This window comes from Miscanthus floridulus, chromosome 14, assembly GCF_019320115.1.
Source record: "Miscanthus floridulus cultivar M001 chromosome 14, ASM1932011v1, whole genome shotgun sequence".
NCBI classification, from domain to species: domain Eukaryota; kingdom Viridiplantae; phylum Streptophyta; class Magnoliopsida; order Poales; family Poaceae; genus Miscanthus; species Miscanthus floridulus.
The window spans coordinates 3,893,275-3,917,445 of NC_089593.1; the positions used below are offsets into that span (position 1 = coordinate 3,893,275).

A 24,171-nucleotide genomic window follows, 5' to 3' on the forward strand; every position below is an offset into this window, starting at 1 on the left:
GCAAACAGCGCCCTTTGTCAGGGCAACTCGTTCACCGAGGCGTTCACGTTAAAAATGTTCACCAAGGCGTGGGGACTGGGGAGGTAACCAGACTACTAGTACATGGGATATTTAACTTTTTACTGTCATAACGGATGACGCCTCGTTAAATAGCAGCTTTAGTTTGACGTTATGCTTTTAGCAGCAGAGAGAGAAACGATACACATTTACTATTTTTACTCACGCGGCACACTAGCTCCGCTGTCCAGCTTAGATCCGAGTCAGCAGGCTCAGGTAAAAAGACCTCCCCTGCCCCTGGCGTCTTTATCCTCCCAGCGCGGCTCGGTCCACTCCACTCTCCCTCCCTCCTCCGTCTTTCTCTGCTCCGCGCAACGCCCGCCCGTCACCGCCGCCGCCCGCCCCCCACCTCGAGCTATGTCCCAGTCGCCCCCGAGCACTTTTGCGATGGAGTAAAGGTATGTGCCTGCTTCGAGCCCTATCCGCGGTCTGCATTCCACTGTGTTTTTTGGATTAGGGTTAGGGTTCGTCGATCTGATTCGGTTTTTCTCCATCTGTGCTATGTAGTACTACTCCTTGCAATGGATTCTAGCGGGTGCCCCATTTGGTAAGTTCAATCTTTGACTGCACTGAAAATAGTAGACTTGTTTAGAACCGTGCCGTATAGGATATTTGTTCTAACTCGTTGGTTGTTTTGTTGTTGATTTATTCTGTCAGGATTGATCCTGGCAATGCGTTTAGATCGAGTAGTTCGTCTCCGGTCCCTGCAGTCTCCGTATTGCTTTATTTCTTCATTCGAGGAGATGAGGATCGTACGTCCAGTCATCTGTAGTGCAGCTAGTAGATCGATCGAGTTGTAATGCTAATGCATGACATCTTCTTGCTTGCGCTTGCAGGTGGTGTCCGTGACCTTCATCAGATCGCCACGAAGCTTCCAATGGCAGGTGATAGAAGGGCAGGCCGCCGTGGGGCGGTGCACGGCAGCCGTCGACTGCATGAGATGAGGCCGGTTACGCCCACCGTCAACAACAAGGTGCTACACGGCGACGCCAAGGTGGTGGCCAAGAGCAAGATCGGGGAAAGCTGCTAGATTTAGGATTCGAGTTGGCCTGTTATTAGTTGGTGATTAAATGCCATGTTATAAAAATGGCTCATGAAATTTATGAGGACGTAGAAATGATTTATTTTTCAAAAAAAAAGAGATGAACAAAATGAATGAACCCTCTAAATGTGGGTACATATCAACGATCATGGGTAGAACATGAGTAATTATTGCTATTGAGATGCATGCATGAGGCCTGGCCAAGAGTTCGTCTAAAACTAATAGCCAAATTTCTTATTTTAGGCATTGTGTAAAATAGAAAAGTCTAAAAAAAAGACTCTACAACAGGCTAGCTATTTTGCCTCTTGTATAATTGAAAAGATGCTATTTCTAGATAGCAAGAACAGAAATTCATGCAGAAAGGTGACCACCGAACAAAAATCGACACATACATGGAAGAGGAATAGCGAGCGGCCACGGCGTGCTATTTCTAGATAACGGCTTCTTATTTTGAATTACGGGATACAGTACCTGTCGGAGTCCTGTTTTTCTAAAACAATCTAAATTTAGACTCGAAGACAAATATACATCATCTGTTAGAGCCGAACGTCGCGTCCGTCTAGCTGCACTGCATGCACGGGATCGGATCGGAGCCGACGATCGAGTCCAGCGAAACTCGCTCCTCTATCTCCTCGCTCATGCGCTAAAATAAATGTGAGCCTGCCTGCCCTGTTCAGGACAGTCAACAGTGAGAGAAGAAAACGGTTAGCAGGCCACGCCACGACGGCCACCCCATCGAACCTACGTACGCCTCGTGAAGACATGCATGCTCAACTACCCCAACTACCGCCGGGCAGGCGGCAGCCGGCGGCGCGTTATATATCCTCCGTGGCCAACACCTTAGCCTATCCAATCCCATCTCCTCTCGCGCTACTATACGTACTAGCTAGACATCTGAGCAACATTAGCCTATCCCATCTCCTCTCGCGCTACTACTAGACATCTGAGCGAGCAACATGGCCGATGCTACTTTTCTCCTCTTCCTTCCAAGCCAGATATGTCAATCGCCCTAGCGGCCAGGCCTCACCCCTGTTCTTCATAGGGACGGCGATCTCATCACCCCACTCCACATCCCCAACCAGCCGTCAACCCACCTCCTGTCAACCGTTGCATCTTTCGTCTGGCGAGGTACCAAATTTCAATGCTGCTTGGCCCCCACCACATGCCTACACTAGGTCACCAGCTCGGAGCGATTCATCTCTGTGCTCTGGCCTCCACGACTCTTTCTCCTCCACCGACTCGCTGCGGCCTCGCAGGGCGGCGAGAAGGGCGAGGTTCAATCCCTAATAGGGAAGTGCGGTGGCATCGGCCTTCTAGCGGGCCCGAGGAGCGAAAACTCTAGCGGGCGCATCCCGACACAGCCTTTAGAAGATGATCTGCCGTGGAGGTTGAGAGCAATCGTGCAAAGAGCGCCTCCCAAAAATCTTATTCGTCCTCTTCCAGTGCAGGATCACAAGGACGAGGGTTCCGAAGACCTTCTCTTCCGAACGCTGGTGCACGCAAACGCTGGAATGGGCAAGCTTCCGAATGCCGGTGCACATAGACGCTGGAATGGACAAGCTTCCTAACGCCGGTGCACACAGACGCTGGAATGGACAAGTTACGATGGCAACTGCATCAGCGAGAAGAGAAAAATACTAATTGACTACCTTATGATTTTCATTCATAACTAGAAACCCCCAATAGTAGTTCCTGATTTGTCTTTCCCAAGAGGATTTGTGTGTGTGTGTGTATATATATATATAGAGGGAGGAAAACCCCTACCTCCACCTCAACTAGCAATGGGCTTAAGAAAACTAAACCATATTCGGCATGTTCGCTGGTTGGTTTCTGGGCTGGTTTGGGCTGGCTGGTGCTGGTTTATTGTGAGAGGAAAACACTGTTGGCTGGCTGGTTTGGGCTGGCTGAAACCAACAAGCGAACAGGGTGATTAAATTCTAACATGCTAGCTTGGCTTATATTAATTACCTCCGCATGTAAATATTGGTGCCAAGCAACACGGAGTCGAGGACCGTAGCGACGATGAGGGGGAACCTGGGAGTGTAGATGTGCCCATTTCGGCTGATGGCCCATGAGTACGAACGTGACGCCTGTATTATTCATCACACTCGATCTGGAAGTCTGAAGTCTGAACGTACGTACGTATGTACTGTACGTATTAATGCATGTATGGAAGACACAAAGGACATGGGAGTAACAACTTTTTTTTCCTAGCTTGCATTGTTACCCACCGATCGCGTAGATAACGGTTAGGAGCTGGAGGTCCCGGCCACTTGATCAGCATCCATTATTCTGCAAGGTCGTCATGGCTGACGCACATGCCCACAACAAATTAAAGGACTGATGCATGCTTCCTACCAGGCAGATCAGCATCAAGAAGCTGACGAGTCGGTGACCCATGCTGCTGCTGTGGTGACCCATGTAAGATGGTTCGGTTACAGACAGAGAGAGCGTGCACAGAAGCTGACGAGTCCAGTACTACTGAGCCTCAGTGTCACTATAAATATGCTGCATCGGAGCCGCATCTCATCTTCATATCTCCTCACACTGCTAGTGCTAGACCATCTGAGTAACATCATGCTCTTTCTCCTTTGAAGCCCGATGGCAATTGCCATCCACATCCATAAGATTCATCATCGGCCGGAGCGCCACGTATAAAAGCACATCGAAATTCATAAAGAGATTGAATATTTTTTCTCAAATTAAAAGTGATGGAATAGAGAAAGGTTGTACATCTACATGCATGTATGCGCGTGTCGTGGGATCTCGGACGGAGGAGGTCCAAAAGACATAGAAAAAAAACGCGACTGGTGGGCTGACCACAATCCCTGGCTGCTGAGCACGTGCTTGTTTCACTGCAGTAGTTAGTAGTATGCAAGGAAATCAGAAGCCGTAACAGAGAGATCTCAAGTGCACAACGCACGGCCCAGCACCCTCGCACGCGGCCTTTGAGGGTGTCGACGCAGAGCTCCGCCGCCACGCACCACATCCACATGACCCCCGTGGGCCAGTGGTGGGCCTAGCGCCTGCCGGCCCACATCACCTCGCCTCCATGCGAGCACGGCAGCAGAAGCGCCGAAGGCCGAACCCGTCCGCCATGCCGCCACGACCGGCCCACGCCTCCAAAGGGCTTAAAGAAACCCGGCTTAAAAATGGGACATCAACTAGTACAATTCCTCCATACAACTCGTAGCAAGAGAAGAGGAAATAAACCTAATCTCAAAGAAACCAATTTTCCTTTTGTACTATTTGTGGTAGCTCCTTAGAACTAGGTGACATGTGTTTTTGAGCGGTGCTGTGCATAAAAAAAAACTGCCTAAGAGAAGGGCATACCCGCCTAGCTCTTCTCCGTGTGTGTATGTGTTGGGTGGGGGACCGAAACGGTCGGAAACGGTATTACAATAAAAAAAAAGGGAACGGTGGAGATGTTTTCTACATTGTAATAATTAAAGAGTAAAAAAATGGTTGAAAACAATTGTGAAAAACCAATTGAAAATGATAATTTTTTATGTTTAGCTAAATTTGGAAACAGTGTCATAATATAGAAAACGGAAACCGCCCGAACTTGATTTTTTTTCCATCCATTTTCATCTCCCACTGTGTTAGCCACTATGTTTGTGTTTGTGGTTTCGATTTTGTTGCTGTGAGCAGTCGTTTGCTGGTTGATAGAGGCTCCGTTCGGATTACCCCATATTCGACTTGTTCGGCTTATTTTTTCAGTCGTAACAGTGTTTTTCTCTCACAACAATTCAGCCAGAACAGTGTTTTCAGCCAGTTTCAGCCAAGATTCAGACCAGCGAACGGGGCCAGAGTTGTCTTAATTAGGCCCTGTTTGTTTTCCATAGCAAATCTTTTGCTCTGCACTTTTAGTCTATTTTTTGGCAAATGGATCCAAACAGGTAAGCTAAAAGTGAGCAAAAGGGGAGGCTAAAGTTTAGTCCATTTACACCTCAAAAAGTGCAAAACTGAGCTAAAAGCATTTAGGGGTGTGAATGACACCTCATTTTGCACTTTTAGCCCTTTTTTTTTTTGCCATGGATCCAAACAGACCTAGCAAGGATTAAAATTTAGCAGCAAAAGTTTAGGGGCTAAGGTGGTGTTTAAATCCAGGGGCTAAAGTTTAGGGGTGTCACATCGGAGTGTTCGGATAGTAATAATAAGTCCCCAGTAATCCGCGAGACTAATTTATTACGCCTAATTAATTCATCATTAGCACATGTTTACGGTAGCACTACGTTGTCAAATCATAGACTAATTATGTTTAAAAAATTCGTCTCGCAAATTAGTCGCAATATGTACGATTAATTATTTTTTAATATATATTTAATACTCCATACACTTTTGCCATGATCAGTCTCCGTAGGTGTGATCTCCTTTTGCAAATCTCTCGTGGGGTTAGGTTAGGCCCCGTTCGCTTGGAGAAATTTAGAGGAATCTGGAGGAATTTGTGAAAGGGAAACACTGTTCCAGATAAAAAAAGAATTGGATCAAGTCGGATTTAAGGGCACGCGAACGGGGCCTTACAATCTGCAGCTATCATGCTCGGCCCGTTTAAAAACTTCACTAAAAAAAGGGAAATTAGAGAACCCCTAGATCACAGATGTGCCGAAAAAGGAAAGAGAAGAACTCTCCTGTCCGGTGGCCAACGTGACAACCGACAAGAACCCCCCGTTGCCTTCTCCACTTCCCCCTTTCCCTGCTCAGCTCAGCTCAGCTCAGCTCTGCTCCTCCCTTCCCTTCGCCTCCCCAGCCAAGCAAAGCGAAAAAGCACAGCAAAGCAAAGCCGATCCCCACCCCAGTCAGGAATCGCCACCGGCGGAAGCAAGCCAAGCATCACCCCCCCCCCCCCCCCCCCCCCCCCCCCCCCCCCCGGATCACCCACCCGTCCATGGATCCGGCGGCCGAGCCGCCAGCGGCGGCGTGGCCGCCATGGACATCACTCCTTCTGCGGGCGCTAAGACGGCGTCGGACCTGGGTAGCGCTCTTCCTCGCCGTGTACGCGGCGCTGCTCTCCTCCTCCTGGTCCCTACTCGCCTCCGTCCGCGCCTGGTACTACTCCTCCGCCTCGGCGCCCGCGTGGCCCGCCGCGCTGTACGCCTCGGTCATGTACGGCGCGGTGTTCGGGCTGCTCTCCATGGGGGCGGCGCTGGCCGTGGCCGCGCCCGCCATGCTCGTCACCTGGACCACCGTCCTCGTGCTGCTCGCCTTCGCGGGCCGCCCGCCCCGGTCGCTCGTCGCCGAGGGCCGACGCGCCACCAGGGACATCGCGGGGCTCGCGCTCCGCGTGCTACTACGCGAGGGCAACGCCGTCGCCGCGCTCTGCGCCGCCGCCAGCTTCGCCGCGCTCCTACTCGGCCGCCGCGACGACGACGCTTCCTAATCAGTAGCTGTAGCTGTAGCCCGTCCCCCTCTTCTTCTTCTGAAGCTAGATTTCCCCACCTCCACTCGACAGTCCTGTCCTGTCCTTCTCCGTCTGGACGCAGTCGCCTGCGCAAGCCAAGATTGTGATGTGATATGATTTGGGGGCGGGCGTCTCGGCGTGGTGTTTTCCGGTCTCTCTTCTTGGCCTGCGCTGATTTGTTTACTACTCCACTTACTAGGTGTAAATTAGTATCACACCAAGTTGTTTCAGTTACTCCACAAATTGGACAGTGATGGCATCTGTAATGAATGTAGCTTGTCTTTAGCTCTTGGCCATGAAATTGATTCGGGGGATCATATATACAGTACCGAAATTGGTTCTTGTACCTATGTGCTCAAGTTAAAAAGATTGTTTGGATGACAGAATTGATTTCAAGGCTAAGGCCCTGTTTAGTTCCATCCAAAAGCCAAAAATTTTTGCATAGTAACCGTCACATCGAATCTTGCGGCACATGCATGGAGTACTAAATGTAGACGAAAAAAAAAACTAATTACACAGTTAGTCGAGAAATCGTGAGACGAATCTTTTAAGCCTAAATAGTCCATAATTGGACAATTTTTACCAAATACAAACGAAAGTGCTACAGTAGCCAAAAGCCAAAAATTTTCGGAACTAAACACGCCCTAACTAAGCTTGCAGAAGGCATACAACATCTGTTAGCGCAACAAATCTTCGAGTAGCGCTTTCTTTCAGATGATGTCATCTTTTGGTAGGGAGAATATTGGCCGCTCTGGTGGAAGCCATCTCTACAAAATGGGCACGCATCTGTGAAGGTCCAGTTGGACCCAGCTATTACAGATGAAACTGTAAGTGTTCTTTTCTTCCTTTCTTTCACAGACTCCATGATTTTAATTAGCACAACAAATATTTGATTCGACTAGCACTTTATTCGAAATGATGAGTTGTATCTTTGTGAAATTTCTTAGTTCTTAGCTAATTGTGTGGCTTATCTGTCATGCACAATATTTATCCTCGAAATATTTTATTTAACTTGTATTGTTGTGTTACTATCTGAGTTGTGCCTCGAAATTGTGAAATGGCAGTTCCCTTAGAGTTGTCAGTCACTGTACAATTATGATGCATGCCCATTACTACTTCATTTAGCTTGGAAACAAAATTAGGAGGGGCCAACACAATGGCAATGGTGACAAATTTGAAGACTGATCAAGACAATGACATAAACATTCCGACTTTAAATATAGGGTTATTCTCAATCTTTTTATGGGCTCAACCGTACATAGAAAATGTGTGAGCTCCCCTTTGTTACGAGTACCATCATAAAGCCCCTGCCCGGGATATTGAATGAAGATTCCTCATATGCTGATTTGGTGGGGAAAAGCATGTTAAATTGGCTTGATGCAACCATCTCTTGTCCGTCATCCAGCCTCCAACCTGAGGAAAGTACCAGTGCAAGGTAGGCTTCATTGTAATTCTAGGTAGATAACTCTGGTATAATATTGCCTTTACTATGTGTTCGAGAAAAAAAATGCCTTTGCAGTCATGTAATATGATCGATTACTTTGTCAGGTATTGAGGACTTTATGCAAGTGGCACTGGCATGTTTCCCATTGAGCATGACTGGAAGAATTTAAACAGATGAGTGAGAGATCAGTGATGCAGAAAGATCATTAGTGTTGGCTCTCTTCAGAAATGCCAGATTTTCTAATGGCGCAGCTTTGTCATTGTCCAGTACTGAAACTCTGATATTTAAGTATTTTTAGTCACCTGTTTTACTAGTGGAAGAAATGACAGATGGCATAAATGATTCAGTAAAGATGACTGACCAAGGGTTCAGTTAGTGGACTGTATTTGATTCTTGTCTCCTCACAAGTCACAGCCAATATTTCACGTACAGTTTACCGCCCTATTTCCCAGCCCTTCTGTCAATTTTCATTGGTCAAAGATTCTTCTTTGGGAGAGAATTGCTCATCTGCTCAATATGACACAATCCAAAGTGCTGAGTTGATGCCAGATTCAGAGCAGGCCTTATGTCTCAGAGATGAACTCTCAGCCTTAATTGAGTCTCCAAATTTCAACTCCTGAAAACAGAGCTGACAGCATGAGATAAGGTATAGTATATTTACAACAACAACAACAACAAAGCCTTAAGTCCCAAACAAGTTGGGGTAGGCTAGAGTTGAAACCCAGCAGAAGCCATCAAGGTTCAGGCACGTGAATAGCTGTTTTCCAAGCACTCCTATCAAGGTTAAGTCTCTTTGGGTATATTCCATCCTTTCAAGTCTCCTTTTATTGCCTCTACCCAAGTCAACTTCGGTCTTCATCTGCCTCTCTTCACGTTACTATCCTGGCTTAGGATTCCACTGCGCACTAGTGCCTCTGGAGGTCTCCGTTGGACATGTCCAAACCATCTCAACCGGTGTTGGACAAGCTTTTTTTCAATTGGTGCTACCCCTAATCTATCACGTATATCTCGTTCCGAATTCGATCCCTTCTTGTATGACAGCAAATCCAACGCAACATACGCATTTCCGCAACACTTATCTGTTGAACATGTCGTCTTTTCGTAGGCCAACATTCTGCACCATACAACATAGCAGGTCTAATCGTCGTCCTATAAAACTGTCCTTTTAGCTTCTGTGGTACCCTTTTGTCACATATGACGTCAGATGCTTGGCGCCACTTCATCCACCCTGCTTTGATTCTATGGCTAACATCTTTATCAATATCCTCGTCTCTCTGTAGCATTGATCCTAAATATCGAAAGGTATCCTTCCTAGGCACTACTTGACCTTCCAAACTAATATCTTCCTCCTCCCGAGTAGTAGTGCCGAAGTCACGTCATATACTCAGTTTTAGTTCTACCAAGTCTAAAACCTTTGGACTCCAAAGTCTCCCGCCATAACTCCAATTTCTGATTCACTCCTGTCCGACTTTCATCAACTAGCACTACATCGTCCGCGAAAAGCATACACCAAGGGATGTCCCCTTGTATATCCCTTGTGACCTCATCCATCGCTAAGGCAAACAGATAAGGGCTCAAAGCTGACCCTTGATGTAGTCCTATCATAATCGGAAAGTCATCCGTGTTTCCATCACTTGTTCGAACACTAGTTACAACATTGTTGTACATGTCCTTAATGAGCCCGACATACTTTGTTGGGACTTTATGTTTGTCCAAAGCCTACCACATAACATTCATTGGTATTTTATCATAAGCCTTCTCCAAGTCAATAAAAACCATGTGTAGGTCCTTCTTCTTCTCCTTATACCGCTCCATAACTTGTCTTATTAAGAAAATGGCTTTCATGGTTGGTCTTCCGGGCATGAAACCAAATTGGTTCATAAAGACTCGTGTTTTCCTTGTCTTATGCGTAATGGTTCTTTGGTGTTTTCTCATAGAGGTTGACGTCTTAGTTACATAAGAATTGTTGTTGTCACACCTGCAATCACTATCATCATCTTCCATTATTAGGGAAATTGTAGTTATCAATATATATACAAGAGAAGGTCAGCCCATGCATATTGGATTGCATTTTTCAAAACATCCTAGTACGAAAAATGCCGCATCTAGTGGGGAGAAAAAGGATGCTGAAATACCCTGTGAAAGCATTTCTCATAGAGGTTGATGTCTGAATGTTTATGTATTCAGCACTTGTTTTACTAGTATTCAGTCATGTGTTACGATATAAGATGAGAAAGAGAGCAGAGTAATGGGTGGATTAGCCAATGTATGGCTTTTATGGTCTCCTGTAATCATTTTTAATTAATTAATTTTAGCAAACAAGTGATTATACTAGTTATAGTTGTACTATGTATCCTCTGAAATACCCTGTGAAAGCAATATGATCAAGCCTGTCCATATATCCTTTTAAATTGCAATATGTAAATTTATTTAGTTCGTGTAATGTCAATACTTTTCTCATGCTATTATTGCTTCCATTTTAAATACAACTAGCTCCTGAACTGAAATATAATTCGTCCCAAATGTATGGATTGCTATGTGTTATAAGATGCACACTGAAAACTACAATAATGTACTGTTTTGAAAAACCACATTTGGTCATCTCTTTATGTTTTGCTAAATCTTGTTTGTATTTCAGCCATTGGACAAGTTGTAAGCAAAGAAACTGATGATACAATCATGCCAATGAAGAAGCGCAAGTTGAATATTAGAATAGATTGGCTATACAAGCAAATTACGTGGTTGTAAAGTCTATCTGTTTACTTATCTATTATATGAAATGAAACTAGTAGCTATATGCTTCAGTAATAGCTATATCTATCAGGCACACTGACCTGAGATTGAGAAAAGGGCATGGTTTCTTGGTTCATATAGTTTCAGAGAACACAACAACTCTTCAGGTTTTCGGTGGATTTGTTGTATTGGCCATTCAGTTTCAGCACTCAACACTTATCTAGTTATCATCTTTATCTCTGTTGTTGTTTGCATGGAGTTACAGTTTATCATACAAACCAATGTGGTCTTAAGTTGTTGAAAAAAACAGTACTAGCAAAGCTTTGAATTTCTTGTACATGAGTTTTTTTTCCTTTGAAGAGGTCTGCACGTTCCACTTACATTTGCTTTTTCTTGCATTGGCGTCGGCGTTGCACCGTTGTTTTGCATTAGATATGGTATTCCCAGACTCCCAGTGACTATCCGCCACCACTACACCACTACAGAGCTACCCATATCCACTGATTATTACTCCCTCCATTCCAAATTATAACACATTTTGGCTTTTCTACATTCATAATCTTTACTATGCATTTAGATATATATTATATCTAGATACATAGTAAAAGCTATGAATTTAGAAATACTAAAACGGCTTATAATTTATGATAGAGGAAGTACACATTACTCATTGGATATGGATAATTAAAACACATTGGATAGGGATATAATTAAAATTTGAATGGGTTGGATATAATTAAAACGTGGACAAACGGTAATGCTCTCAATGCTCGCTTGCTGGGCACGTGGATCAGCCCGGGCGACCGGCCTGTCTTCTTTGCTTCGGTGCAGTTGCTCTCCCAAATCTCTCTACTATGCATCAGCCATTCAGAATATTCCCCACTCAGCTCTGACCGTCGTGGCGGCCACCGCACCATCCACCTGCCGTAGCCGCCTCCACCGAGCCGGCGAGCCTCCACGACGGATGCTCCAACAAGCAAGCGAGGGGAGGAGCTTCGTGTGACGCCGCCCCGCTAGCGAGTTGCCCGCGTCGTTGCCACATCGGTGAGCTCTGCGCCATCACCGACCTCCACGCTGCTGTCGAGCTTTGCAACGACGAGTCTCCATTTGTCCAAGCAGGAAGGTGACATTGCGCTGAAAATCGCATGTTGCAAGCGTATGTTTTAACTGTTTTAGATGTTTCAGAGGTCAGGTATGTTGCAAGTGTTTTATATCGATGTTGCAAAAGTAGATCAAGATGTTGCACATGTTGCAATGGCTAAACATGTATGTTTCAAGTGTATATTTCCAAATGTTTTATTTGTTTCAGATGTATGTTGTAAGTGTTTCATCTGGATGTTGCAAAAGTAAATCTGAATGTTGCATATACAAGCATGTTGCAAGGGTATGTTCTAAGTGTTTCAGGTGCTTCATATGTATGTTGTATGTGTTTCATCTTGATGTTGCATATATTTGCAATGGCTACACGTGTTTTCATGTTTTTCTGGTGTTTTTCAAATGTTTCAGATGTATGTTGCAATTGTTTCATTAGTTTTGGACATATGTTGCAAGTGTTTCATTTGAATGTTGCAAAAGTAGACCGAGTGTTGCACATATACGTCAGAGCGGCGCGTGCCCTGTGTGGGCGCGCAAAATGGGGTGTAGGCGTGGGTACCATCCGATGGATCGATATTCGATCGGACGTCCGGGCGCTAGTAATTGCCTCGGACAAAGCATGGGTGTGCCCAAACTTTGCCAACGGCATCGTTTGATGTGTGAAAATGCTAAAATACCGTAGGTTTTTAAAATGACTTGTGTGCAGTTTGCGCTTGCCGTGTATCTGTTGGAATTGTCAGAGAAAAGCACCAAGACATATGTAGTCCGCACGACAAAAAACTACAACAGTAGACATATGTAGTCCTCACGACAAAAACTAACAGTACTTTGATAACCAACGACAACAGTTAACACAAGGTAAGTACATAAAAAGCAAAGTCACTGCAGCATTTGTCGTCCAATTTAACCCCTAATAAGCACCTCTGAACCTACTTCTGAAAAAGCATGGATAAATTAGAATTGGAATCGATGGGCTCAGCTCAGAGCACAGCCTCGAATTCAGTTCTGAAACGCTTGGACTTGTGCTTGACCATGCGGATCACCGGGCAGCACCTCCACGCCGGTGAAGACAGTCACCGGGATCCAGGGACGTCTTACCTCACCAAAGTTAAGAACGAACTTATTGGCAATGCAAAACCTCCCTGAGCCAAGGTTCACCAGGGCGTGCACTAACTGCGACCAGTTCTCCGGCAGCTCAGATTCCTCCTCCCCAATGTGCTGCATCGTCGGTGGCGGAGAGCCCGCGGCAGTGGAGAGGATGTCCAGCGTGCTGCGTGCACAAGTCATAGGGGCCTGAATCTGGTAATAAGCCGAGCCACAGGCCCAGCTCAGGGATGTACTCAGCTCTGAAGGGCAGCACCCAGTCGCCCACCTTGTTCCACTCATGGGTCACCGTGTCGAATGAGTAGGTTGATGTGGTGGTTGACACACATATCCTGGTGCCGTCGACCACCGTGGAGTCAGTCATGAGAGGGACCTCGTACTCTCGGTCCTCCAAGAATGGCGGCGGTGGGAGCTCACTCCAGCGCCACTTCCCCATAGAGTCGTAGCCAAGAACCTCGAAACAGGACGTGCAACGGTGCATATCCAACACGAACAGGTTGTCCCAGTGATCGTCTGAGTCAGGCATGGCACGGGCAGCAGCAGCACCTGGGATGGAGACCGCCACACAATAGGAATCCTTGAGCGAATTCAGGATGGGTGTTGGAGTCAGGGAGCACAGCTCAGTGTTGTAGATGCTGGTGTTGCCGGCCTCGTCCGAGAAGAGGACCTTGTTCTTGCACTTGCCAAGGAGAGCGAGCACACCAATGGAACGATCAGGTTCAATTGGCAGAAATGATTGGTAGTGAATGCTCGGTGTAGGCATTCGGCTGATCTTCAACTTACTGATGCAAGTCTTCTTCTTCATCTTAGCTTGAGCCTCTGCGTCCAGTGCTTCACCTGTTGACGGGTAGAAGAGCTTCGACACGTCCATGAGCCTCAGCGAGGAAATTTTTTAAATGATTAACTGCGAATCTAGAAGCTGTTATAGGAGATTATACATATAGCACCCTGCAGGTCATCGTGGCCATGATGTGGCAGCCGACGATCGCCAGATGGAGCTGTCGGCGGCGATAGGGGGACTGTCGGTCTCTTGAACGCCGACAGGGGCAATCGGCATCTGGACAGCCGTCTAGGCCTGTCGGCTTCCCGGTTACCGACATGGACGTCGCCCAGAAGCTGACTGGTTTATTCCATGTGTCATCCTGCAATGTCGCGACCAACCTTCATCACCCAACAATATATATATATATATATATATATATATATATATATATATATATATATAACTTTATAAAAACTTTTGAAGGAATAAACACGTTCTTATTAACCGAGCGCTACATGAATATTACTTGCAACAATAAATGACATGTGTGGAGCTCTAGGTAGCTAAGATAAATAGTCCAACAACTAATCCTAACATGCCTTAGGGAATTTAACTAAAGCATGACATGCAATGGCATATGTAGACTCTATGTTACTAAATAGGTTCAGAACTCCATCGCTAATCCTAAAATGCCTTAGAGAATTTAACTTGCTGGGTATATTACATTTCGTCTACTGGGTGTAGTGTGGCTATTTGCCCTTTCTCTTGCACCCAGAAGATGGTTCCGCTACATCCTTTTTCCTGTCACTTTTGGACTTGAGGGCTGCCCCACCAGCTTGAAGCTCTTCCTCCTAACGCTTGATGGCTGCCTCACGCACAACTAACTGCTCCCGCCTCCTTTGTAGCTCATCCTCCTTGCCCTTCAGACAATTTGATCCGCCCTCAAGCATTGCTCTTGCTCGAGTCGCATCTGTCATTTCACTTCGCGAGCTTGATGCATCTTCACAAAGTATTGACCTTTGGTTTCCCTATCGCTTGGCCATCGTTGTGGCCATGTAGACACTACCCAATCCACCCATTTGATGAACTTGCAAGGCTATGTGTAGAGTGGTAGATGTCATGGATTATGTAGAAAAATGAGAATGAGAAACAAATGATTTAGTTGTCGTTGTTACCATAAAGTCGTTATCCAGGTCTGGACACTTGGAGAATCTACGGTCATAGTTGGCTCAAGGCACTTGATCCATCCAGACGCACAACATCGTCCGCCAGCCACAATGGCACTTTGGACGCTCATGCCACTCAGGCACTCCTATTGGGTCCGACATCCCTGAAGACATTGTTGTCTAGTAGAAGTGTGATGGCTTGAGGAGGAGATGTGGTATGGAATACATAGGAGGCATATTTGTAGGCAGGTTATTTGGTGCAGTGGGCATGGTCCATGGAGAGGACGATATGAAAAGCTTCTTTTCAAGATTCGAGTTGAGCAATAAAAGTCCCTACATGTAGCCTTTTCAGAGCTTGAAGTCTTGTAATAAATTACTAGTTCGTGGCCTTTCAAATCTTCGTTTGCAGGCAACAGTATGTTCCATGAATTAAATGTTACAACAAAGCCTTCTCAGAGGTAACTCATCATAATTTCTGAAACAACAACATACGGTACATTGTAGGAATAAAAGAAACACAAACTACATACTATGGATTCAAAGGCATACGATACAATTGTATTTAAGCTTAAACCATCACATATGTTAGGTCCTAATCAAACTCCCATCCAGAGAACATAGAATACAACGAGGAATATTGTGATGAACCTTGTCCATAGTATGATCCACCACTGTACGGAGGAGAAGGACCCATGTTCCCATGGCAGGGTGCACTTGCAATACGAATCAGTGCATACCAGTGTATCTTCCATTGGAGCAGGTAACACTTCTTCTTCTTGAGTATTTTCATCTTTGGGTGTGGGCATGTTTCGAACCTCCCTTTCTAGGTCAAAGACACGGTTCTGTAGGTATTGGATCTAATCTTGAAATGGGTAAAGGGATGGTGGATCAACCCATCTAGTGATGTAGTACTACACAAAACAAAACAAAAATTGTCAGCATTCACACAAAATGACTACAACGATGGAATGGTTAGTATGAATTACTCATCCTTGAGAGCATCTGAAGAACTGTCGTCCTCCATCAATCCCGCCATCATACACCCGCACTACGCAATTTTCATCGTGGCAGCATTTTGACCACTCTTCTTTCCTATTATCATATGATGGCAACCTACTTGGTGGATGAAAATTACTCTTACCCTGCAATGGGAAGTTCTCTAGTGCATATTTGTACCAATCATTACCATACGAACCTGCCACACCATGGTATCACCTCCCTTTCCTTTCCCTGATACACCCGACATTGGTCTAAACTTTTTGCTCTCTTTGTTCACAAAAACTATGACCCGTCAACTTATAGAAAGTGGCATGGAGGTGGGGCATTCACCCTGATCCGATAGGTATGTGAAAAGGCTATGTTCTTACCATTTACTATTGATATGAACACTCACTATAAAGGCTAAATAACAATGAAGTGACAACTCACTTTAAGGCTACAAACCTTTGAAGTGAAAACAACTACAAAGGCTATGCAGGAACCTACAAAGGCTATGTCCCTATATGTGTACTAGGATTCCTTTGTTGAAGCGATGGTACCGTGAAAAGCCTATGAAGTTGTGCTATGTGTGTCGATTTTATGTTGAATTGTCCTTTACCTCGATGCAGGCATGGGACCGTATTGGAGCGTTGCTTCTATTCATCGATTATAGATCGACAAAAAGACACTTGGAGGCATAAGGAAGAGTAGATTAGTTCACATCCAAGCAAACATTCAAGTATACAACCCCACAACTCAACCTCCATGATACGAGCACGTTTGATGGTTTGCGTTCCTCGGTGATAAATCTAGGCTATAGGGAAAGTGAACTGGACTAGAGGGTGGCGCTGGCATGCCGATAGGGACGACTATTGAGGCTGAGTACCCTAAGTTAGCTGAGGTACACCAGAAAGCTATGAGAGCCCTAAACAACTACAACATTGAATCCAACGTCCATGATAAGACAATTTTGATATGAAAAAGAGACTTTACTCGATGTGGGTACCAATTGCCAATAAGAACTCCAAAAGAACTGAAATAAGAACTCCGTAAGACCTAATCCACTATCCTAACAGGTTCAGCAGACCAGATGACATGTAGATGATGCAATATCACTTAGCAAAGGGTTAAACTAGAGTTTGGTCCTTTAGCTTCCTTCACAGTCACAAAAGATCTTTGCCTCCATACATATTCTCACACGTTCTCTAATTTCTCCATTCAACGGAATCAAGTTCAGCAGCTAGATATGAATTGTGGCTTCTGGTTTCTAGGGTTTCAGGATCTACCTGGAGGAAGGGGTACATGCAGGTATATATAAGGGCCTTCAAACATCCTAGACCCTCGAATCAAACAGACTTAAAAGACCGGCGTAGATGCAATCCTTAAGGAGGTGGAGAACCGACATAGTGAGGAGGGCTGCCAAGTGGGGCCTATTGGTCGGCCGGCCTGCAAGTGGGCTGGCCAGCCCCACATGTCAGTGGCTGAAAGGTCCTAATGGCTAGAGGGGGTGGATAGCCTAATAAAAATTTCTACAACAACACTTAGCAAACCGGTTAGACAATTATGAGGTGAAGCAAGTGTTACGCTAGCCTACTAAAAATGCAAGCCACCTACCACAATTCTACTTGATATAGTTTTTATCCACACAATAGCTATGTCACTACACTAAGTTAGTGTGCTCTCAAAGGCTAACTAAAGAGTCACACTAACCAAACTAAAAAGCTCTCACAACTAGCTACACTAAAGAGCTTGACAACTAGTTTGCGGTAATATAAAGAGAGTGAGCAAGAAGGTTATACCAACGTGTCAAGAAAGGAGCCAATCAATCACAAGAATGAATAACAATGAAAACCAATCACCTCGGAATAAAATAATAACACAATGATTTTTTTACCGAGGTTCACTTGCTTGCCGGCAAGCTAGTCCTCGTTGTGGCGATTCACTCACTTGGAGGTTCACGCGCTAATTGGCATCACATGCCAAACCCTCAATAGGGTGCCGCACAACCAACACAAGATGAGGATCACAACAAGCCACGAGCAATCTACTAGAGTACATTTTGGCTCTTCGCTGGGGAAAGGTCAAAAACCCCTCACAATCACCACGATCGGAGCTAGAGACAATCACCAACCTCTGCTCAACGATCCTCACTGCTCCAAGCCATCTAGGTGGCGGCAACCACCAAGAGTAACAAGTGAATCCCACAGTGAAACACGAACACCAAGTGCCTCTAGATGTAAACACTCAAGTAATGCACTTGGATTCTCTCCCAATCTCACAAAGATGATGAATCAATGATGGAGATGAGTTGGAGGACTTTGGCTAAGCTCACAAGGTTGCTATGTCAATGCAAATGGCCAAGAGAGTGAGCTTGAGTCGGTCATGGGGCTTAAATAGAAGCCCCCACAAAATAGAGCCGTTGTACCCCTTCACTGGGCACAACACGGGGTGACCGAACGCTCCAGTCATATTGATCGGACGCTGGACCTTAGCGTTCGATCACATGATGTGTCCCACGTGTCCCTCTCTTCAATTACAGAACGCCCGATCTTAACGGTCATATGACGACCGAACGCTGTAGCTCAAAGTGATCGGACGCTGAACCCCAGCGTCTGGTCGTTTCCAGTAAGCATCTAGAGACGACTTTTCACAACCGGACGTGTCCGGTCATGCTCGATCGAACACAGCCATCGTCTGGTCAGTCACCCTCAACACTGTGTGTTGCCATGTCAGCAGGACGGGACACACCCTGTCAGCATCCAGTCACTAAGTGACCCAGCATCCGGTCAGAGATCGACGCCAGTGTCTTCGCGGCTTCCACTGACCGGACGCGCCGGTCCAACCGAGGCCAGCGTCCGGTCACTTCCAGTGACCTCTGTCTTTTCTGTATAGGGTGCCGGTGAAGTTCCTAACCCTTGCTCAAATGTGTCAACCACCAAGTGTATCACTGTCGGGTACCATAAAAAGGGGTCCCCTAAGCAAGAGTCGAAAAGATCGCTTAGACCTCGTAAAAATCAAAACTAAGAAATAACCACCGGCAAACCCCCACCTCATCCAAGGCTCGACTGGACCGCCCGGCCCACCTCAATCAATATCCAGGCTCACCCAAAGCAGGCTTGGCCTAGAGCGAAACCACGAGGCCCCGGACAAGGAACCAATTCTCCGCCTCGCTCGAGGCCCCGCCCGTCAGGCCTCGGATGAGGAACCGATTCTCCACCTCGCCCGAGGCCCTGAACCGCAAGGCCTCGGACGAGGTACCAATTCTCTGACTCGCCCGAGGCCCCGCCCGTCAGGCATCGGACGAGGTACCGATTCTTCGCCTCGCCCGAGGCCCCGCCCGTTAGGCCTCGGACGAGGTACCAATTCTTCGCCTCTCCCAAGGCCCCGCCCGTCAGGCCTCGGATGAGGTACCGATTCTCCGCCTCACTCAAGGCCCCGCCTGTTAGGCCTCGGACGAGGTACTGATTCTTCGACTCGCCCGAGGCCCCGCCCGTAAGGCCTCAGACGAGGTACCAATTCTCTGACTCGCCCGAGGCCCCGCGCCACGAGGCCTCGGACGAGGACGTCACATCCAACCAACGTGTTCAACCACTCCCGTGACATCAGCCAAACGACGGCTTGATATAGTGGAGTGGCCGACGAGATGGGAGTCACATCAACGCCACGCTGTTCGGGACAAGACGGGGCGGGGGTTACCGGTCGCTATGCTCGGCGCTGTTCCCACGATCGACACCCGTGCTGCACTGTGCTGCCTAACCCCACCTACTCCAAGGACAGCGCGGCGTGGAGAGTGAAGTCTGGGTCTCTGTAGTCTCGGAATCAGCGTACAAGACCAACTGCTCCCTCCGAGCCTCGGCTATCCGCTTTTGGGCCCCTGTAGCCTTGGGACTCGCGCCCACCGAGCCCCCCATGATGGTTCAGCCTCTGCACTGACTGGGCCTTGCTCCGCGCACTGATCAAACATACAGCGACCAGCACGTCTCGAAGAAGGCGCGCATGTCATCACAGGAGCTCCCATGTCTCACAGGATCAGGCATGATCGGCGCGTCGCTCCAGTGCACCGAGGACAAGGCCGCTCCACCGACCACGCCACCACAGTGACAAGCTACAGGGCTCGGACATGCTGCCTCTGCTCACAAAACGCCACGTAGCAAATCCATGTACCACCCCCGTGCCTCCCTTCGACTATAAAAGGGAGTGACTGGGGCCGCTTCTAGGAGATCGGAGACAGACAGACACCACGCATGCAAGCAACGCACAATGCTCTATAACACACACTCTTCCTCACTGCGTGAGATCAACATCTCAAGCAACTCACGCTGCTCCACGTAGAGACCTGGGACAAGCTCCCTCTCTCGCCCAGCTTGTAAACCCCTACTACAAGCACCTCGGTGCAAGGAATACAAGATCACTCTCTCAGACTGGACATAGGGCACCTATTGCCTGAACCAGTATAAACCTTGTGTCTCTTTGTATCAACATCTAGGATTAGGGGCACACAATACACTTTCACTAGTCGGTTGAGGGCCTGCCGGTCCAAAACACCGACAGTTGGCGCGCCAGGTAGGGGAGATACTATGTGTTAGCTTAATCATCCCAACAAGTTTCGGATGGCAGACCCCGTGCGACCACTGTGTCTCGGCATGGTGATCTGGTTCGGGAGCCTAGAGTTCATGCCTCTAGGATGTGAGTATGATATGGTACTCCTCACACCCAGAGCCCCACCAACCGATGAAAACATCACCCACCAGCAGCCCAGGCGCAGGCGGCGCCCGGGCCGCCGCTCTCATCGTGGTCGCCAGGCAAGACGCGGGCGGGACCACCCTAACACCACGCAAGCTTAGGGTGACGCACCGTGCTCCGCCAGTATCCCACACCTAGCTGTTGGTACAGAGTCCCTGGTTGGGGACCTGTCTAGCTTAAGCCTAGGCAAGGGAAAGACACCGGTGGCGCATAGCGACGCCCCATCATCAAGCTCTACCCCGCCACCTCCTGAGGAGTCAACTCCGGTGGAGCGGAGCCCGATGATGGCACCATCCCCGTACCCCTTCGGGTTGGGCAATACCACCGCCGCCTATGCTTTCGCCTGTGCTTCCGCTCACGTGGAGCCCCTAGGACGCCACCAACGCTTCACCCTCGACCTCATCTCCACAACCTCGACCCACACCCACACTGACTCCTCGGAGGAGGACGAGGCGTGGGCTGGAGCGGACTTCTCCGGGCTTCGTGACCCTGAAGCCATGCGCCGCTTCATGGCCGCAAGCGACTACTGCTTTGGCTACTCCGACTCCGATGACGAAGGCACTTACGATCCCACTCATGAGTGCTTCAACGTCGAGCTCGGGATGCCGAGAGCGAGCGATGAGGACAAACGGGCAAGCAATCGCTCCCCGCCCTACAAGGGGGCAGGCGACGCCACACCTCCACACATTGAGCCCCCAGCGGCACGGAACAAGAACCCTACCCCCGAGGAACTTCGACATCTTGACTTGGAGCAGCTCCGTGAGCTTCAGGCCAAGGTCGAACAAGACCGACTCCTTCTACAGTAGCTCCGAGACACTCTTGAGCGAGAGCAGCAGGGTCACAGTGATGGCGGAGCAGCCCGGCGGAGGGCTCACGACGTCAACCACCGCATCAACAACGACGAAGGGGGTGAGCAACCCCCTATCTTCAATCGCGCTAGCCAGAATGTCGTGGCAGCTATGATGCTACTTCGGACAATGCCCAAGCCCTCTACCTTGGAGGGACAACAGGCCCACGGTGAGCTCTGAGACCTCCTTGAGACCACCGTGGTACAGCAGGCCAAAAGTTCCACCTCTCGACGGCGCAGGGGCGCCTCAGACCTACCCACGGCACCGGCTTGGTAGGATAGAGAGGCCTCGGTTCGTCCCGAGCCTGCTTGGGCACCAGGAGCCAACAAGGCCCCCTCGGTGCATGACCGCCTCGGCGATCGACCCGAGGCACAAGGCGACCATGATGTGGTTAGCAGGCGATGGCGCCACGACAACGATGGGCCCGCCCGAGGCTACCACCTACACCGAGGCGGTCGCTACGACAGTGGGGAGGACCGCGGTCCTTCTCCTAGGCCACCTGTCCCTCAAGTCTTCAGCAAGGCCATCCGCGGCACCCACTTCTTGGCCCAGTTTCAGCAACCGGCCAACCTCTCGAAGTACAGCGGCGAGACCAACCCCGAGCGGTAGATGGCCAATTACCGCCTGGCTTGTCATCTAGGCAGCGCGGATGATGACCTGCTCATCATTTGCAACCTCTCCTTGTTCCTGTTAGACTCAGCACGAGCCTGGCTCGAACACCTCCCTCCCTTGTAGATCCACAGCTGGCGCGACTTGGTAAAGGTCTTTGTCAGGAATTTCCAGGGCACATACGTGCACCCTGGGAACTCCTGGGACCTCAAGAGTTGTCGCCAGATGCTGGACAAGTCTCTCTGAGACTTCATCCGACGCTTCTCCAAGCAATGCACTGAGTTGCCCCGCGTCGGCGACTCAGAAATTGTCCAGGCATTCCTCTCCGGCACCTCCCGCCGAGACCTGGTCCGGGAGTGAGGCCAGAACATACCGACCATGGCGGCCGCACTCCTCAACATTGCCACCAACTTTGCCTCGGGCGAAGAGGCTGTCGAGGCCATCTTCCTCGACAACGACACCAAGGGGAAGCGGAGGGACGAGGCCCTTAGGGCCTTGGCCCCCCACCTCCCCAAGAAAAAGAAAAAGGGTCACCAGGGGAAGCAGGAGATCATCAAGGTCGGTCTAGTCACAGCCGCATAACGTAAGAATCACTGAGGCCCTGCCAGAGGACCCGGGCTCTTCGACAACATGCTTAAGAAGCCCTGCCCTTACCACCAGGGCCCGGTGAAGCACACCCTCAAAGAGTGCACCATGCTCTGGCGTTACTACACCAAGCTCGGACTCCCCAACGATGAGGCCAAGAAGAGGGACGCCGGCAATAGGGACAACGACAAGGACAACGGGTTCCCCGAGGTGTACAATGCCTTCATGATCTTTGGCGGGCCTTCAGCGTGCCTCACGGTGCGTCACCAAAAGAAGGAGCACCGGGAGGTCTTCTCGGTTAAGGTGGCCACTCCCTGGTATCTTGACTGGTCTCGGGAGGCGATCACCTTTGATCGGGATGACCACCCCGATTACGTCCCAAACCCCAGGCAGTACCCACTCGTCGTCGACCCGATCATCGGCAACACCCGGCTCACCAAGGTGTTGATGGACGGAGGCAGCGGTCTCAACATCCTCTATGCCAACACCCTGGAACTCCTGGGGCTCGACCAGTCACGGCTCCGAGGCGATGCCGCGCCCTTCCACGGCATCGTGCCGGGGACACGCACGCGACCCCTCGGGCGCATCGACTTGCCCGTCTGCTTTGGCACTCCCTCCAACTACCGCAAGGAGGTCCTCACCTTCGAGGTGGTTGGGTTCAAGGGGACCTATCACGCCATCCTGGGGCGCCCGTGCTACACCAAGTTCATGGCAATCCCCAACTACACCTACCTCAAGCTCAAGATGCCGGGCCCCAACGGCGTCATCACTGTCGAGTCCACGTATGAGCATGCATACGACTGCGACGTCGAATGCATCGAGTACGCCGAGGCTCCCATGGAGGCCGAGACCCTCATCGTCAACCTCAACCAACTTGGTAGCGAGGCACCTGACTCCAAGCGTCGTGCCGGGACTTTTGAGCCCACAGAGGCCGTCAAGCTCGTCCCGGTCGACCCCATTGGCGCCAATGACCAGGCGCTGAGGATCAGTGCCACCCTCGACAGCAAATAGGAAGCCATGCTCATTGACTTTCTCCGCGCAAATGGCGATGTATTCGCGTGGAGTCCCTCAGACATGCCGAGCATACCAAGGGAGGTCGCCGAGCACACCTTGGACATCCAGGCCGGCTCTAGACCGGTGAAGCAGCGCTTGTGCTGATTCGACGAGGAAAAGCGCAGGGCCATCGGTGAGGAGGTGCAGAAGCTTTTGGTGGCTGGATTCATCAAGGAAGTGTCCCATCCAGAGTGGTTAGCTAATCCTGTATTAGTTAAGATGAAAAATGGGAAGTGGAGGATATGTGTAGACTACATCGGTTTGAATAAGGCGTGTCCAAAAGTCCCATTCCCATTACCTCGAATCGGCTAGATCATCGACTCCACTACGTGATGCGAAACCCTGTCTTTCCTTGATGCTTATTCCGGTTACCATCAAATCAAGATGAAAGAATCTGACCAACTCGTGACTTCTTTCATCATCCCATTCGGCATGTACTGCTATGTGACTATGCCGTTCGGCCTCAGAAACGCAGGGGCCACATACCAGCGGTGCATGACCCAGGTCTTTGGCGAGCACATCGGGCGAACCATCGAGGCCTACGTGGATG

At 48.8% G+C, this 24,171-nt stretch overlaps 2 protein-coding genes across 2 annotated transcripts; both read left to right on the forward strand.

The window, feature by feature from the left end:
• Nucleotides 1-363: 363 nt before the first annotated feature.
• LOC136504108 (uncharacterized) lies at nucleotides 364-1,237 on the forward strand. The gene is made up of 4 exons (XM_066498969.1): nucleotides 364-455; nucleotides 565-604; nucleotides 715-809; nucleotides 894-1,237. Exons 2-4 carry the CDS (start codon nucleotides 579-581, stop codon nucleotides 1,085-1,087), a joined length of 315 nt encoding a protein of 104 aa, XP_066355066.1. The 5' UTR covers nucleotides 364-455; nucleotides 565-578; the 3' UTR covers nucleotides 1,088-1,237.
• A 4,561-nt stretch (nucleotides 1,238-5,798) lies between these two features.
• On the forward strand, nucleotides 5,799-6,866 carry LOC136506007 (uncharacterized). Its single transcript, XM_066501133.1, has one exon. The coding sequence runs from the start codon at nucleotides 5,988-5,990 to the stop codon at nucleotides 6,477-6,479; it is 492 nt and encodes a 163-aa protein (XP_066357230.1). The 5' UTR covers nucleotides 5,799-5,987; the 3' UTR covers nucleotides 6,480-6,866.
• The last annotated feature ends 17,305 nt before the right edge of the window (nucleotides 6,867-24,171 follow it).